The 19,370-nt window shown below is 38.9% G+C and overlaps 1 protein-coding gene across 9 annotated transcripts in view; it reads left to right on the top strand.

The window, feature by feature from the left end:
* The window catches only part of SNAP47 (synaptosome associated protein 47), a 601,169-nt gene that overhangs the window by 218,229 nt on the left and 363,570 nt on the right, over positions 1–19,370 (top strand). For all 9 annotated transcript variants that reach the window (XM_044065857.1, XM_044065858.1, XM_044065860.1 and 6 more), the window contains exon 3: positions 18,014–18,501. In XM_044065857.1, the coding sequence (XP_043921792.1) occupies positions 18,014–18,501 (488 nt within the window). The remainder of the gene's footprint in view (positions 1–18,013; positions 18,502–19,370) is intronic.

The following is a 19,370-nucleotide window of genomic DNA, read 5'->3' as shown; positions in this document are numbered from 1 at the left end:
AACAATGGCTTAATGTTATGCTGTCCTAAATAAAGAGAAGAATGTGGATAAATGTAAAAGTATAGACATGCGATTAAAAGAAGACATAGTTTAGTATGAAGAAGTACACTCTTAGTACCATAACTTTACAAACTGTTTGTAAGTATACATATCTCTGTGTATGATATAATAATCCTGTATATGTTAATGGCTGACCAACAACAAAAAAATGTTTTTCAGAAAAAAAAGAGTAAGTAAATATATTAATAATAGTGGCTTTTCAGGTTAATAAGGAATTAAGAACAGCAGCAAAATTAAATTAATAAAAAGTTATACTCCATCTGTGTTGGTAGCCTTGCTGACTTCTGGCAGTTCCTCTTGCTGTCCTCACATTGTGTTTGGTAAAGGCTTTCTAATGCATTTTCTCATTATGTCAGTCAGCCTGAGTAAAAGTCTAGTATTGTCACTATGTTAGACTTGACTACATTTATATTTATTGTGTATCACACTGTGGTCAGTTATTCACCAGTGACTACCATCCTCTGCAGGTGTCCATCTTTGTTTATCCTCATTTGTAATCATCAGACCTAAAAAATGATACCCCTTTAGGAGGTGCATTCCAGCACAGATTTAGGATTTTAAAAATAACTTACTCTTGTAAAGCTGCCGCTGGAGGTTGCTGCACTTAATATCTGGCATATTCAGGTCACCACTAAGCAAACACCTCACCTTTGTTGCTGTTTGTGTTTTGTTTTTGCCTTGTTTTCCTCCTCTTGATTACAGCTCTGTAAATAATCCTGGTTAGAACTGTAGTGCAGTTTCCATGGTGATTCCCTACAGTATTCTCCATTTGTTTCCCTGTTACTTTTTGTTGTTGTCATGATCCCTTCCTTGTGCAGAGAGATACTTAAGTTTACCCTACCAGTCCCTCCGTAGGAATACATTTTGTATGTCGATGTCAAGCCTACTCTGTCTGTACTGTCTTTGCCACTCCAGCAATATCTAAGTAGTCCTGTGTTTCAAGGCTTTCAGTTTCTGAGAACTTCCTACACAAGCCTTTATCAGTGGTGGGCATTACCCTCTGGTATTCACAAGTTTACTGATTTAACCTATTGCCTTTTTTATTTTAACTCTTTTTGTGTGCGTCTTATAACATCTTTTCTGCTATATTGTCATTTACTGACTAGTTTAAACGTACAGGTCTCATTAAAGATGTATCTTGTCATTTAAGAGCTTGGTTTCAGGTTAGAATACTAAAATCTGTAAATGTTAATGAAGTTCATGCACTGTGTTTAACACAGTTTCTTAACTTTGCTAATTTTTTGGTGAGAAAGTGATTTTGCACATCAAACAGTTGTTTATCATTGCACATTTCATTTCAGAAGGATGATATTACAGTTATGTAAAATCATGTCTTGGGACAGTGTTGCACTGTAAGAGCTGTGCAGTATAAGAGACATGGACCCACAGTTGGCATATAGAAAATATGGACCCAAAATAGAATATAAATAAGTTATCAAATTATGGCCATTTGTTGAAAGCCATGTATTAAAACATATGCCCTCATCAAAATTTGTGGTCAGTCCAGGATAAGTGGTTGCGTTTGTAGACTATGGTATGTGATGATCCTGTTCTATATGGTAATGGCTTGTGTGGTGATATGTGAAAGTATTTTCCGATGTAGAAAAATTCAAAAAAAAAAAAGGGGTTTCTTTATTTTAGAATCTGCGCACTGAACACTCGCTGTTGTCCAAGACTTAACCTTGACAATGGAGGACAGTGCACATTTTCACAGTGTAAATAACTGCAGAAAAGGGGAAGTGATTGACACATTTTCCTTTGGTTACAAAAAAAGATTTCTTTTTATTTCAGAAAACAGATACAGTGCCCTTCCTTAAACTGTTAATCCTGGGGGTTTGGGCATCCTCACTGACATTACTGTGTATTGGGCCACAGGCGCATGGTGGTCATAGTCTAAGGACAGACAGCATACCTTTTAACCTCTTAGCACAACACGATTAGACAAAGCCTAAAATAATAGAGAGATAAAGTCCCAAAATATGGACAGATTTCAAATGTTACTCTTACAAGCTTAGAAAGTTGCTGGAACACCAGAATGTGTTGGCATGCATTTTCTGAATGACATGAAGTTTAAAACTCAAGTATGTGTCATTATGTAATGAATTCAGTCATTGGTGATTTGCCTGGAAACCACAAAATTTATGAAGAACCGTCCAATAATATGAGGCTGTAATCTGGACATTCTTTAAAAATCTGGTCAGTTGAGAGGTGTGATGGAGAGATAAGTATAGTAAATGAGCTAACAAACTTAAAATCATCAGGATATGTATTTTCTTGGGGTATATGATGATGATGATGGAATGCGTTCTGTATTTTCAGGAATTGTCTTTAACTCTGGTGTCTAAAATTGGTTACACTTATTTCATGGACCAGTTATAAGGGACACATTATACATCTTGATGACAGTGGAAGGTTCAACTACTGCTGTTGCTGAGGGTACTGACAGGTTAAGCACTCGGTAATGTTAATTTAGAAGTATAGACATGAAGTTGAAGTTGAGAAAGCATATGACAGGGTTTCTAGAGAGGAGTTGTGGTAGTATATGAGGAAGTCTGGAGTGTCTGAGAAGTATGTAAGAGTGGTACAGGATATGTATGAGGATAGTGTGACAGCGGAGAGGTCTGCGGTGGGAGTGAGGGATGCGTTTAAGGTGGAGGTTGGATTACATCAAGGGTCAGCTCTGAGCCCTTTCTTATTTGCAGTGGTGATGGACAGGTTGACAGACGAGATCAGACCGGAGTCCCCGTGGACTATGATGTTTACAGATGACATTGTGATCTGTAGTGAGAGTAGGGAACAGGTGGAGACGACCCTGGAGAGATGGATATATGCTCTAGAGAGAAGAGGAATGAAGTTCAGCAGGACTAAGAATATATGTGTGTGAATGAAAGGGAGGATAGAGGAATGGTGAGGATGCAAGGAGTAGAAGTGACGAAGGTGGATGAGTTTAAATACTTGGGATCAATATTTCAAAGTAATGGTGAGTGTGGAAGAGAGGTGAAGAAGAGAGTACAGACAGGATGGAGTGGGTGGAGAAGAGTGTCAGGAGTGATTTGTGACAGACGAGTACCAGTAAGCGTGAAAGGGAAGGTCTACAAGAGGGTAGTGAGACCAGCTATGTTATATGGGTTGGAGACAGTGGCAGTGACAAAAAGGCAGGAGTTTGAGCTGGATTTGGCAGAGTTAAAGATGTTAAGATTTGCATTGGGTGTGACGAGGGTGGACAGGATTAGGAATAAGTATATTAGAGGGTCAGCCCAGGTTGGAAGGTTTGGAGACAAAGCCAGAGAGGCAAGATTACGTTGGTTTGGACATGTGCTGAGGAGGGATGCTGAGTATATTGGGAAAAAGATGCTAAGGATGAAGCTACCAGGTAACAGGAAAAGAGGAAGGCCTAAGATAAGGTTTATGGATGTGGTGAGAGAGGACATGCAGGTGGTTGGTGTGACAGAGCAAGATGCAGAGGACAGGAAGAAATGGAAACAGATGATCCGCTGTGGCGACCCCTAAAGGGAGCAGCCGAAAGAAGATGATGAGACATGAAGTTGTGTCTTACTGCATAACTATTTGCATGTGAGCTTGGGCAGAGGAGTTAACAGCCAAAGTGGGGGTATATAAAAATGTAAAATGAAAGAGAGTCCACATTTATAGATCTAACTTCGTGGACCCCATTTAGTGGATCTGCGAATGGGTTCATTCTTTCATCCTTTTCATTTTGACATCTTTTTCTTAGATGCTCGTGTGCTTAGTGGGGGTGATATATGCCCTGTGTTGTCACATACAATGGTATTGCTTGACACACCAGCACATTAAGCCTGCATGCACAGCCTTTCATTTATTTTCTTTTCTGCATCTTTTACAATTTGCATTTTGAGTCTACCTTTTGTTTTGGACAGCTTCCTCATTTGGTGCCTAAAGCAAGAGGCTTTCAGAGTTTCCATGTGGATACTAAATAAAACCAGAGCAGGTCTTGAATCATTGTCTTTGCTGCCTTGGAGAGGATCATAATCTGAGCCACTGTCATAAGTGACAGCTGTTCAACCAGCCACCCTGTAGACATTGGTTTACCATGCTGCTGGATGGTGGGAGATAGTTGAAAGTTCATCACATAAGGATCGGAATTAGGGTACCATGTGCAGCCCTATGTCTCTCTGTTGTAGCAGTGACAAAAAAACGACACCTTGGTCAAACTCTCCTGGAGGTGAATATTACCCCCTGCATGCAGCAAGCTTGTCTAGGAAAGACAGAAGCCTTTGCCTTTTTTCTTCCATGGTGTCCAGTGAGGGGCCTGGGAGAAAGGCACTTTTGGCTTCAACCTTGGGAACAGAATTCTGGGGTGTGGATGCTACTTAGCCCTTGCTTGAGCTGCTGAAGCATGCCACCATGCAGCCTGCTATTAGTGAGCAACCTCTTGAATTTTCTTGGTTGAAGCTCAGGGAACACAGTGAGAGTCAAAAAACACTTTCCTGTATCTCCTTCTGGACCCAGCAAGGTCTGATGGCCCTTGTTGAGGAGTATACATCAGGCCTCTCCACAATAGTCCTTCAGGCCTTCAACTTCAAACAGCTATTCAAATATTGATGGAATATATCTTTCTTAAAGGTGTGATTATGGTTCTATAAACATTGGCCAATAGCAGCGCAAGGCCTGATACAGGCCTCCTCATCCCCACCACCCACCCATCATTGCTGGGTAAGTAATTAGTGTCACTGGACATAATGGACTTTTTGATGCACTATTTTGTGGCACAGTCATTCAGACTTTAATCTGCATCTGAAGTGTTCAACAAGGTATTTCTTTAGTTTCTGAAGGGTTGCAGAGTAGGGAACTCCTTGTATCTCCCCATTTGGATGATTTACCTCTGGTGATACCGTCAAGTGAGTGCAAGGAAACATCCCTGGAGTGGCCCTGCAGTCCCTGTGGGATCATAATTTGGGAAAAGCTCTATCGTATTCCATCTCTGAGGATTGCTTTTAATGGCATATAGCTGGGTATTCTCCATTGTTGTCCATTCCTGCCCTGGGTGAAGGCCAAGATTAGCTTGAGCTTGGCAACACAGCAGAGGGTCCAGGTTTCAACCCTTTTGCATTCTTGGGCTCTCAGCTATTTTGATTTTTGTGGTGCTATTTGTATGCCTAAGGAAATTGTGTTGCTTTTTTAAGTAGACTGTGAGGCATATGTTATTGGAGTGGCACCACACGATTGTAGATCTTCTCCTAGTTAGCACACCCTTTGCTGGGCCTTTGAGTGCTGCTCCAAATACCTGTTTGTGGGCCTCCTATTCCAGCAGTCAAGTCCGTTGTAAGTTCTGATGATAGATGTTTGACAGAGTGGGGAGATCACCTCATCTTATGCCAACTAAAATAGAAATAGTTGACCTTGAAGAGAGCATTGCTCATCAGTCAGCTGGGAATGCAGGTAGTTTTCTTGAATGCTTGGTAACTTTGGAAGTGGCACTGCTTCTGTGCTTCTTCTCATCCTAGACTGACTTCTGAACTACTGTTTGGTTCTTTATCTGGCAAGGAGTCATGCAGCTTGTACCCCTTGTGCAGAGCAAAGATGCAAGCCTAGCAGTGGTCCAGTTACATAGAAATGTCACTGTCAGCAGTTCACACCCTAGGTGAAGACAACATGGTAACATACTTGCTGTGCCACACATTCAGTCCTCTCCTCAAACAATGCATTTGAGAGCTGTGTCTGGTTCAGGTCATCAGATATGGGGCACTCTGGTGATTTGATTTTATGCCACTAAGAAAATGACATTCTCCTCCACTTTTGGCCGTCATTAATGCAAAGGGGTGGGGTGAAAAATACACAGTAACTGCATTTTCCATCCTGTGAAATGAGGTTCCTGTACACCTTCCTGCCATTCCTTCTGATATAGTGTTGTAGCAAAATTTTGACAGTAAGGGCTGATATTAATTCATATTGCCCTCTAATGATTGAAAAAGGGTGTAACTTGAGCTTCTTGGGTCCTGCAATATATTTGAGACATTCTTGGCCTAGAGGGGACCCTACGGTTGGGAGTGACCATAAACTTCATGTCTGGGGTCCTGATTTTAGGACATCTGAGCCAGTCAGATCTTTTGGCAGGCCCATCAGAAGTGATTGAAGTTGCCAGGAAGTCCTTTACCTAGCAGACCTATTCTGCCAGTTGGATAGTGTTCTTCATTTGGGCTGGATTGTTCTGATACCAATCCTGTTGGATAGGTTGCAGATTTTGGCCCCTCTTGGGCATCTGTATAATTTGCTTTTGTTATTCTTTTGTTAAAATGCATAATGTTGGTTATCGCTACCTACCATGACTTTGTGAAGGACTGGACAGTGACCCAGCATCTTTGGCCTCCTTTGAAGCACCTCTTTTCCTTTGTGTGATTCAGATTCCATAACTGATGAGTTTGCCTATCCCTATTCAAAATGGCTAGTATTGGTGAAACTGAGTTTTGTATTCGGTAACCATCATTATTGATAGCCATCACCTCTCCTTGAAGGATCTCATAATTGCAGGCTGTTGTATATAATGAGCTATATCTGGTTGTTTGCAAGGATTAGAAAAAAAGTTATTGGGTCCTAAGGGATATCTCAGAAACTTTTTCTAAATTTTCCATAAGGCAAACTATTTATATCTTCCTGTTTTGTTTGCTGAGCAGGAACCAGATCAGAGGCAGCCTTTCATACCCAAGGTGTGCACTGACAGCTCGGATTTCACCTGAAATGGGTGCATAAATTTAGGATAGTGGAATAACTATTCATCTCCTTTGCTTTTGAAGCGAACAGCTGGCAGTCACAGAACAAACCATTTTCAAGTGAATGCTAACTGCATTATCTTTCTACCACCAGGTAGCTCACTGCTGACTAGAAAATGCTTCAGTCAGACCATGCTGTCACTTGTCTCATGTATTCAAAAGAGATGAAGCGGAGTATGGGTTCAAAGTATTTATTGTACATAAACACATCAGGAACTGTAACTGGAACATGTACTTAAGCTGACTCGTTACTTCAAACACATTCGCATGTGCATCTCCATTCATACCTATTTTCACTCTGGCTGTCTGTACAAAATGGCACTGATCTTGCACGTGCTCAGTAACTTCTATGCACATATTATCTAGCTACAGTGGCTTATTAGGTTCAAGATGCACACTGATCTACATCCTCTCTCTTTAATTTGTTTGACATACAATAGGAGAACAAACCATTTTCCATGCTGGATATTGCATCAGTATTTCAACAACAAATAAGTTCAAGTCCAAGTCGCTGTGTATTTCGGCTTGGGTCTGGAAATTCTACCCGATCTAGTCACATAGAAATTATGACTAGGTTTAGCAACAGGGACAGTCTTTGGGAATTATTTCTCAATTGGAACTTTAGGGGATACATCAGGATCACTTGAAGTACACTGTCCTCTGGAATTCGAACAGGTGTAGAGTTCTGAGAAGTAGAGTCTTTGGCACACGCAATTTCCTGCATCACTAATTCAGAGACTGGAAATATGTCTTTGATTCCTTTTGAAATCCATTCCTTCAGATTGTACTATGTAAGATCTCAGTTCTTCACAAGGATGTTTGATGTTACCTACTTAGTCATATCCTTTAGATGTTAGCATTCTCACAACTTCTCCCTGCCTTAATGGTCTAAGAGGTTTGTTGGACTTGTCATAGTACAACTTTTGTGACTGATATTTCTTTTCAAAAGTTGAGCCAAGTTGAGCCTTCATGATTTTGTTGTTCTTCACATTTGGTACTAAAAATTGTTTACTGATCGGAAGAGTTATTCTCATCTGTCTGGACATTAATCTCTGAGCAGGTGAACCAAGCAAATTATCTTAAGGAATATTTCTGAGATTGGGTAAGTTAAGGAAAACATCTGTGCCACTTCTCTTGGATTTCTTCAATAATTGTTTCACACTTTGAACTGCACCCTCAGCTAATCCATTGGACTGTGCATACTCAGGACTACTAGTCCCAAGACTCAGCAAATTTCTTAAATGCTAACTTGTAAACTGCGCACTATTATCAGAAATGACTTGGTGCGGACTACCATGGACAGAAAAATGTCTCTTCAACTTAGTAATGACTGTGCTGGATGTCAAGTTAGGAAGACTGTCAATTTCAAACCAATTTGAGTAAATCTACTAAGACTAAGTACTGCTGACCATTCCATTCAAAAATATCAGTAGCAACCATTCAGGAATCTGGTTTAGCTGAAGTGGTTCTTTTTGTTGGTGCGATTTAGTCCTGTTGCAAACCAAACATGCTACAGTTTCCTTCTCTATATCTTTTGACGTAGAAAGCCAAAATACTATGCCTCTTGCCATTCTTTTGGTTGAATCAGTACCCAGGTGACCACATTGCAAAATTTTGATATATTCCTGTTGTAGTGCTTTAAGAATTACCACTTTAGGACCATTCATGATGATTCCAACTTCCATCTTGAGTTTGTCTCAGTAAGGAAAAAAGAACTGCTGTATGTCAAGTGGTAGACTGGTTTGTTGAGTTGGCTGTCTTTGACTGATAACGTTTTTCAGTTTTGGAGAATTGGGTGTGAAGCTGTGTGCTTTCTAAGCTCCTCAAGACGTGATAACGAAAAATTTCTGACTTCCATGACTTTAAAGTCTGCTTTCCCGTTTTTCCTGTTGTTCTGTAGTTTGTCTGTGTGCTCGTGACAAAGCATCTGCAAGATATAAATATTTGCCTTTTGTATAGGCAGTATTGACATTGTACTTATCATGCATTGCAGGTGTGCTGGGGCAGTATGTTTGATTTTTCAAAATTGTCACTAGAGGTTGATGATTAATCTCTATTTGGATATGTCTTCCAAAAATATAATCATTAAACTTCGAACATGCGAATAGTACTACTAAGAGCTGTTTCTCTATTTGTGCATAATTCATCTCTGTTTGGGTTAAAGTTATGGCCACAAGAAGGCTACTGGTATGCCTTCTTGAAGGCATGCTGCACTACGGCCATACTTTGGAGCATTACAAGAAAGGTTTGTGATCATCATAGTGGCTCAGTGTGGGTGGACTGGCAGTTTTCTTCAGAATATCAAATGCTCTTTGGTGGTGTTCCAAACAGGACCAGCTTACATTTTTACATGTCAGCTCACGTAGTGGTGGTGCTGAAAGCTCACGCAAGTCTGGGATGAACTTTCCTAAATAGTTGACCATATCAAGAAAACAAAGATGTGACATTTTCTGCAACTGGCATCTCAAGAATTGCTGCTTGCTTAGACAGATCTGGTTGTAAGCTAGAACTGGTAAACAAATAACCCACATAAGTAACTTCTCTTAGTTTGAGTTTACATTTCTAAGGATTCAGGTTAAGATTGACTTCACGTGCATAGTGTAGAACTTTCCTTAGGTTTCTGTCATGTTCGTCTTCACCATTGTCCCCTACAATAATGTCGTCTACTATGATAGCACATGGATAACCAAAAACAATTTGTTCCATCGCATGCAGAAAGACTTCACTGACAGAATTTATCCCAAATGGCATTCTCAAAAATCTGTAAATATCAAATGGTGTGCTGAAAGTGGTTAATAATGAAGATTTGCAATCCAGCAAAATTTGCCAAAAGTAACTTTTTGCATCTAAGAAAAAAATAGTGGCATTTGATATGAGAGCAGCTACTACTTCTACTGTGCGCATTGGATGAGGAGGATGTTTAAGTGCTTTAAGTCTCTCAGATCAATACATATTCAAATACCATCTGAGCTTTTCTTATGAGCTATGACCATGGAGGATACCCATTCATTTGGTTCTTCTACTAGAGTAATTGCACCCAAATTCACCATTTTGTCTAGTGCTGCGTTTACTTTGCTTTGCATTGGTACCAGAATCTTCCCTAATGGTCTGACAAGTAGGTTTACTTCATGGTTTAACTTCATGGAATGTGTGACTGGGAGTCTGCCAAGTTTGTCTTTGAAAATTTCAGCATATTTGCAAAAATGGTCTGTGTAAAACTACTGTCATTGTTCATGCTTAGATGGTGGACCTCTTTAGGAAATGAAATCAGTCCCATTCTCAAACTATCTCTGAGGCGTAACAGTGACTGCATGTGTCTTTGGACTATGTAAAACTGCAAGTCATAGTTGTTTCCAGCAGAACGGCATGAAAGAATTAGTGCGCCATCAGTTTGGATCACTTCACCACCATAAGCAACTAGTTTTGCACACTTTGCTGAATCAAGTTTCTCTCCAACTCGTACTTTGGCAAACATTTGTACCGATACAACATTGCACTTGGCCACAGTGTCTACTTTAAGCTCTACAGGTTTCCCATTAATTTGCACACTACAAAATATTTCACTCTTTGCTGCCAACTGATAATCTACTGAATTAACTGTTTCTTCGATCACAGAGACACCATCAAAATAGAAAGTTTGCTCACTGCTCTCTATCTGATCTACTTGCTTCATTGGATGTTCTCTCTTAATAAAAGAATATGCCATTTTAAACTTACAAAGCCTTTGAAATGATTCCACTTTTTACATTTGTGACATTGCTGACCAAAAGCTAAGCACTTTTGTTGTTTAGGTTCTTGGCTGCCTCCACAATTATGACAGTTAACAATAAGATTGTTCACTGTGGGCCCATTTGGTTTATAGTTAAGGTTGGGTACTGCCATACCATTTGGCTTACATCTCTTTTTCATCTTAGCTTTCTGTTGGACACGATCAACATTCACACTGGTAGATGCTGCAAGCATACTTTTCTCATTCATAAACATATTTGTGTGTTTTTCTGTTAGCTCATATATTTGACAAATCTCACTGACTTTGCCTAACATTAAATCACTATCTTGAAGCAAAATCTTTCTCAGTTCATCATTATTAACACCACACACAAGCATGTCTTTTGTCAACTCATCTTGTAAATCACCAAATCTGCATGTATTAGCTTTAGTTCTCAAATCAGTAATATATGTTGCTATAGTTTCATCAGGCTGTTGATTCCTTGTGTAAAATGTGTGCCTTTCCGTTGTAATATTCTTTTGAGGGTTACACATTTCTCTAAATTTATGTTTTAAGCACTCCCGGTCTTCTCACGTTTCTGCCTGTGTCACAGTATGGTGGTTTCCCCCCTCCCCTGCATACACAACAGGTGCATACACAAATGAATGTTCCCTCTCTGTGGCTTCCAAGCCAGCTAAGTTAAGAAGTATAAATACTTTTGTATGTGTGGGTGACCGCAGTCATACAGCAGTTAGTGTTGCCGCTTCACAGCAAGAGGTTCTCTGATTTGTTTTTCGGCTGGGGTACCTTCTGTACGGAGTCTGCATGTCCTCCCTGCAGTCATGTGGGTTTCCTTTTCATGCTCCCATTTCATCCCACATCCCAAAGACAAAAACAGAAACTCCTGCGTATCCCTAAAGGCCCTTTCGGCAAGAAGGAAAGATAAGCAAACAAGATATCCAAAACGGACCACCACTAAGCTGTGAAATCCTTTTAATAAAACAGGATAAAACAGTGTTCACAAAAAATCTACAAACTGTGACTTCAGCAGGAAAAAAAAATGGATAAGCACTTTCAACATCTTCCAGAGGTCCGTAACTTACTCCTCTGAAAAACTGAGAATCTAATATACATAGCAAATTGCCAAAACTGCACAGCTTTCTGCATGGGAAAAATTAATAGAATGTTTAAAGAAAGGGTCTTGCACCATATGAACGATCTAAAGAATTGTATTAAGATCAATGCTTTGATGAACCATGCCATGGAATATGCTGGCTATACTTTTAAATTCATGGTACTTGAGACTTTGCAAGAAACTATAAGGGAAGGAGATATTCAAAACAAAACGGAGATTAATGAAGTTAAATGGATAGTGAATTTAAGGGCAGATCAAAAGCCCGGTTTGAATGTAGTACTTCTGCTAAAACCAGTTTTAAAAGGGAGGTCGATGTTCCTATTGAGAAGTGCTGATTGGCCATGATGGAGTATGCTTATTTTGAAGATTTTGATTGATGCACAATTATTTTAAAGTAACTTGAGGCAGAGAAATAAGTTAAGGATCTGATGAAGGCTATATGCTGAAAGCGCTTATCCATTTTTTTCCTTGCTGAAGTTACAGTTTGTGGATCTTATGTGAACATTGTTTTAACCTGTTTTATTAAAAGGATTTCACAGCTTGGTGGTGGTCCATTTTGGATATCTTGTTTGCTTAACATCCCAAAGACATGCTACAGGTGGGTTGGACACTCTAAATTGGCCCTAGGTGTGAGCATGTGTGTGTGTGTGCTTTCTTTGAATGTTTGGCTGCCGGGCTGGCAACTCGACTCTGTAAAACTCCACTGCCAGTCCTTCTGTGGACTGTTCCGCTGTAGAGACCCCCTAACGGGAAAAGCCAAAAGATGAGTAAATGCTTTTGTGCATGTGTTATCAGAAAATGCAGCCTGTATGAAAATGTCATATTCTTGATCAAACGCTCGCCAGTTCTCTGCAATATTGTTATCAAAGCACCAGCGGTCCAGGTCTGAGAAATTCCTCTGCTATAACAAAATGTTTAAATATAAACATAGACCAGGTACTTGTAATTATGCTCAAAAACACAACAATCTCTGAAATGGCTTTGTTTCAACACTGCAAACACTGTGAATATTCCGGACACTTTGGATACTTCGAATAGCTTTAAAAGTAGTACTTTGCAAAGAAATGTGGTCATTTTATCTTTTTTGTACATTTTAAATATTTCTGAAAGTATTTTGAACATTTCTGAAATTATTTTGAATACTTTTTTCATATCATCACTATTTTGGACATTTTGTTTATCTTATAGGTTCATAGGTAGGTACTAGGCTATTGGCCCTAGGGCCTACCTATATAAGCCTAGCCAAAAAGGTACCCTGGCTTTCCTCACACAAGAAAATTGTTTTCCTCTACCCCTGTCGAGCAGAGTCACAGAAGTGATCCCCGGGGTGAATTTCCTGTTTCCCATCCAATCATTAAGATTTTTCTTGAAGAGTGCTAATGAGGACCTTTGTTTGATATAGATAGGTAGTTTGTTCCAGAGTATGGGAAGTCTCTGGGACAGGAATCTCTCTCTCCAGCATGTTCTGTTTATTGTGGTGACAAGGTTTTGCTCCCTAGAACGTGTAGCTCAGAGGGACTGGGATTTCTTTAAGTGGAGCATGTCAAACAGCTCTGGGTTTGACATAGCTTTGTATGTTAGGCAGAGATCACCTCTGAGTAGGCGATATGCGATGGAGTAAAGCTGGAGATTTTTTGAGATGGTATGTATAGGGCATCTGTTTGAGGCCGGTAATCCTCTTTGTGAGGTATTTCTGCGTCCTTTCCAGTTGTTGTAGATGTCTTGTGAGGTACGTACCAAAAGGGGCGTTGTACTCTATAATGGGTCTAATGAGTGACGAGTAGAGGGGAACAATGACCTCTTTCTTCCTGGATGAGAAACCTTTTGTGATGGAGGTGTGCCACGTAGAAGGATTTCCTGACTACTGTGGCAATGTGATTATCAAAGGAGAGACTACTGTCCACCTGTATTCCAAGGTCTCTTAACACACTTTTGGTATTAAGTAGACTACTGCCTATGTGGTAGTTCATGGGTACAGAGTTTTTACCAAAAGGGATGGCAGTGCACTTTTTGACATTGAGCTTGAGGCCATGGCTTTGACACCAGGCATCTGTCTCATTGAGGCCCTTTTGTAGGATGTCCGCATGTTAGGAGTTTCGATCTTGGTAATTATTTTAAATGTTTTGATGCTTCACCACATATTTGGTGACTAAAAATTCATTTAACTGACTTTAAGTACCTTTGAATGACCGCTGACTTGTTGCAAGTTCACTCCTGTATATTTCTCCGCTTTTAACTTCGTGTCTTATTGTTTGTATGCTGCTTCAACTTTGGATCCCATTCTGACACCATGTTGCTTGTCTGGTGTATTCAAAAGAGATGATGAAGTGGAGTATGGATTTGAAATATTTATTGTACATAAACACATCAGGAACTATAACTGAAACATGTACTTGAGCTAACTGACTGACTGATTACTTCAAACTGCAGACGTACTCACATGTGCATGTCCATTCATGTCTTCATATATTCTGGATGACTTTACAAAATGGCACTGATCTTGCATGTGCTCACTAGCTTATATGCACGTGTTATCTAGCTACAGTGGCTGACTAGGTTCAAGGTACACACTTATCTACACACGTCCACATGTTTTTGTCTGTTTCTCTTACTTTTATCAAGAATGTCTCTGTTGCAGACATCTCTGCACTGGCTGACTGGTCATTAGTGCATGCATTTGTTAGACCTTGTTGGACCACAGCTGCAGAAATGTAGTATTCTCTGGTACCTCAGGAGTCAGCCTCCTAAATTTTTGTCTTTTTGTCTGGCTCCTTTCACCCTGATAAATTGAGGTTCCTCCTAAATTTATACTGACCAATGAGGATCTCCACTGTTAATGTAACAGGTATGTTATTATCTTATCAGTTGATCTAGCATTGAGAATCTTGATGTATCCTTTTGTGAAGTTCATCTTTTTCACGAATTGTAATTTGGCAAAACTTGGAAGAGTCTGTGGCTGGAAGTGTCTTTTCACCCTTAATGTAATTTATTTATGTTTTTTTACTTATTTATTTACTTGCTTACTTGCTTATTGCTTGCTTGCATTTGTTAACTATGATAGTCCAACTGAGCCCATTTTCAGTGGAGCACTATGGAGAAAAGCTCAAGAACTCTTAAAGGCAATTGCATATAATGCATTTACAATAGTTTATCATAATGCATGCATAGAATGAAAAATATGTAGGTAGAAAATAGTGTAAGAAATACGCAAATACTCATAAATTTTATAAATCTGGAAGTTTGTTTGTGGATAATTGTAGAGAGAGTTAGGAGCGAAGGAGATTGAAGTGTAGTAAGGTGAAAGATAAGAGGGTTATTTGTAGGAGGATATTGCTGTAAGAGAGAAATAAAGGGAAAATAAGTGAGAAGATTGTGATAGTTGTTATGAGCAGGGGTAGAACCATTTATTTTCAAGGTAGATTTTTAGCATGGCAATTTTTTTTTTAGGTTTTGCTTCATTCCTGAGATTAGGTGGGATAGAGGTCCATAGCTTGGTGACAAACATTTTAGAAGCTGTCACCATAGTGTTTACTTTAATTATAAGAGGCTCCAAGTGTGCGAGAACAGATTTCCGCTGGGAAGATATTTGACAACTAAGGTACTTAGGGTTAGATTGGTGTTTGGTCTATAGACTGTTCAATGTGTGGCTTTTAGTTGGTTCTGAGTAAGTAGGTTATTCAGTTCCAACTAACTGATGTTTTGAAGAACAGTGCAGTGATGGGTTGTGTTTGAAACTTTAGCTGCAAATTTGAAGCTTTTGTTATAGGTTATTTCTATTTTTTGAAACTGAATTTAAGGGATGTTGGTTAGAGTGAAGGAAGGGTACAGTAATGAGGGGGAAGCAGTGATTTGAGCTGTGGTGAGATGAGCAGTCTTGGTTAGGTAAGGCTTAGATTTGCATAGCATGCCTACATTTTTATTGGGTGTAGAAATAACATAATCTGTGTTTATCAAAGAATAGTTTGTGATCCAGAATTACTCCTAGTAGCGTGGTCTAGGTAACTTGTTCAGTTGTGATATTGCTTTTTGGTATAACTGAGATTTCACCTCAACCAAACTGTAGAAGCTTAGTTTTATTGGAATTTAGTAATGGTTGGGGTTTTTGGATCCACTCTTCAGCCCTGTGAAAATTGCTCTTCATGATTAGTTGTAGTTGGCTTAGTGAGTTAGCTGGACAGATTAGTGTGCAGTCATCAGCATAGTGGACATAGTCATCAACATAGTGGGCACTAGGAGTACTGTGCATTTTATTATCAAAGTTGGAGAATAGGACAGATGCTACTGTGTATCCTTGTGGGACACCTATGCTGATGGGGAGAAAGTGAGAGTGTTTGTGTCCATTGGACAGCTTGGCTGTGATTTGATAAATTAGTTAATAAATCATGTTGTAGTGTTGGTACTAAGGTCCATTTCTACCAGTTATTGAAGAAGTGGGTGGTATGCTGTGTCGAGCAATGTGGCAATAGTGAAGAGGCCACAGGTTTTACTGTTTATAGATGTTGTTTAAGAAAGATAGCAGAACAGTTTCAGTATCGTATCATATCCTGGATGAAAACCATGTTGAATGAGTGACCAAAGATTTTGTGTTGAGGTGGAATAGTAGTTGATTTTGTACATACTTTTCTAGTATTTTGGATAATGGTGAAAGGTTGGCTAGTGGCCTGTAGGTGGAGTCACTGTTCTCTATCGATAGTGCATTATTTTTTCCACAGGCTTGGAATATATTTCTCAGTAATAAATGTATTGATTAATATTGTAACCAGGGAAAATATAGCTTTAGTGGCTATTTATAGATATTCAGAGGGAAGAAGGTCAGATGCCAAGGAAGTGGGCTTTAGTTTTTGCAACAGTCATTTTATAGAGGCTACATTGCTTAAAAGAGATGGAAGATAATTAGAAAGGAGAGGAGTATTTGAATTAGGGTGTAATGGGTAGTATCTGTATTAATGAAGTGCGTGTTTGACATTACATTAATTTTGCAGAGTGGAGGGTGTGGATTTCCTATCAGGTTTAAATAGTTTGTTTATACAGGACCCAGTACTGTTTAGGTATAGTTAAGTAGTTTATGGTAGAAGAATTGTTTTGTTGATTTAATTATTTATTTGACTTGGTTTCAGACTGAATAATGTGTCAGCAATATAATATATCTGTTACATAATAAACCACTTTCTCCGAGCCTACTAGTTCTTTTTTTGCACCTCGAACATTTCAGATCACAGCCTTGCTCTTGTTGAAGCTATGCATTTGTATGTACAAACGTCGCCACACACAGTGTTCGTGTGGTCGTTAAATTAGTAGCCACACCTTAGGAAACAGCAGATCACTATCTTTCCTGATCTGTGTATAGAATTATAGCATTATTTCAGTCACTGGTCATTTCGATAAACCACAAGAAATCCTCCTTGCCTATCCAAACAGTTGTTTTCCAAGGGGCAGTCATAGCCTGTGTCCAGATGAAGTCTTTAAAACACAAGAAAAGCTACTGGTGATACAGCATCTGATGAGACTTTTACTCCTGTTTTGTATGAGATTCCTTCTGTCAACTATCACTGGTATCTCAAGTGGAGTGAGACCAGCAGTGGCCTTCAAAGGGAAGGAAGACAGCAGTAGAATCAATGGCCAGACCATTGTACCATTGCTGGACAGTGAAATGAAAGTCATTGGCTGCTGTAATCACTCATCAAAAGTTTGCTGTTATAGTGAGAACCTCACACAACTTTATATACTCAGTCTGTGCAAATTTGTTTTATTAGCATTGTGAAAACCAGGAAAAGGACACAATTTTTTACAAAGTTATATGATAACACTTTAAAGTAGTGCTCATCTTTCGCAGTGCTTTTTTTCTTGAAGAAAAAGAAAAGTGTGTAAGAAAAAATGGAAATGGCCATTGTTACAGTTCCAAAATTTCAAATAATTTTTGTTAATTTTGTTTTATTTATTTTTGCTTGTATTGCATAATGGTTTTTCCATTTGTACAGAAGTCGGTCATTCTTGCATTCTTTGTTATTACATAATGTTTCTGAGAGGCTGGTATGCAGAAGATAATCCGTTCTGTTAACACAGAATGTAAAGGCTATAAGCTGTAACAAGTTTGCAGGGTTTGATTTTCTCAATCCCCATTTGCCTGTTGTGTGACTGAGCAGATCACTTAACCAGAAAATGCTCCTGGGTCACACCTTGCCTTGTATGTTTTCCTAATTTAGTAAATTATTTTTTTTTTAACATTTAAAAAATGGACATTGTATAGACAACTTTGAATACTGTTTTGTCAAGCTGAACTTGAAATGTATGAGGTCATCAAATTAACAAATGGATGATTTTAATTTATACAAGCATTATTTTATTTATTTATTTATTTTGCAGACTGTTAACAGGACTGGAATCTCCTTCTTGGTGGCCATTTAGTAACAAACCTTGGAGAGTCCAACAAGAATCAAAAAGGAGAGATCTAGGGGCTTCTGCACCAAAGACTCCTGGAAAAGATGGGGTAATAGTTAGAGTTCCTGTGATTTTCTTAGAAGGGGCAGATTCTAGTCGGAAACCTGGGGACCTCACTGTGCTTGTCAGTGCCCTGGAAATCAGGGACAGTAACTCACGCATTCTTCACCGCTACAGAAGGGAAGATGTTGATGAAATCAAGGTGTATTCCCCATATGAGATCAACATTAGACAGAGATTTATTGGAAAACCTGATCTCTCCTATAGACTGCTGTCTGCAAAGATGCAAAATGTGATTTGTGTATTGGAACTGCAGTATAAAAAAAATATTGAATTTCTTTGGGATCCTTTGGAACTGAAAAATAGTAGCGAGCTGGTGCCTTCAGATGTCAGTTGCTCATTATGGCATTCAGGTAACTAGTTTGTAAAGATGTGTAGTTTTTGGTACTATTTAATTGCATTTCAGAATTGCTGCTTACAGGTACATGAGGTAGACTGAATGTCTGCTTCTGTACAAATGATGCCTCTGTTCTTCACTTAGTGTCATTGTCAACTTTGATCAGCTGTTATGGAGTTATAATAAAATGGCAATGATGATTTCCTATACAGCACAGCAAGTCTGATTATAATTCAAGAATATATAGAATGTTGAAGTCCAGGATACTAAGCCTTCAGAAATGCCTGAGGTGGGGATGCCACTTGTGAAGGCTAATTTCATTGCCTTTTGGTTGTCTTTAGTTTTCATCATTTAAAGAAGTGTTTGTCTGAATTTTTTTGTTTTGCTGTTTACAGTAGATCTCCTCTTGAAAAAGAGTATTCCAGCAGTCAATTAATAACTTATGGGTATTTTGTGTACTTTTACTAGGAAGTTACATATACATGTCAAAAAACAGTACTTGTGGTCTCAGTTTGAACTTTTGATATTCTCTTGCATATGTTCGTGTCGTCACCTATGTACTGTAAGCTTATGGCAGATCACTACTTCGTTTTGCTTATAATGGCTAAATGAAAATTTTGTAGTGCTTTTCATACAAGTCATTTTCTGGCATTTATTTCCAGTACTTTTGGCTAGAGATTTACAACAGTTGCTTTTGTAGTAGATATGTCAGTCTCAGTAATTTTAAATATATACATTTTATTTATTTTGTATTTTTTCAGGAATTGGTAACATCTTGACTTAATATCTTCATGTCTTCACCTCAAAAATGTGCCAGTAGGTGTTGTGGTTTCCAAAGAATTTGCCTATATGTTGAACATATTTTGATTTTCCCCTGCCTTTTTC

Source organism: Protopterus annectens, chromosome 3.part0 (genome assembly GCF_019279795.1).
Source record: "Protopterus annectens isolate FY-2018-M chromosome 3.part0, PAN1.0, whole genome shotgun sequence".
In the NCBI taxonomy this organism is placed as follows: Eukaryota; Metazoa; Chordata; order Ceratodontiformes; family Protopteridae; genus Protopterus; species Protopterus annectens.
This window is presented reverse-complemented; position numbering and strand designations above follow the sequence as displayed.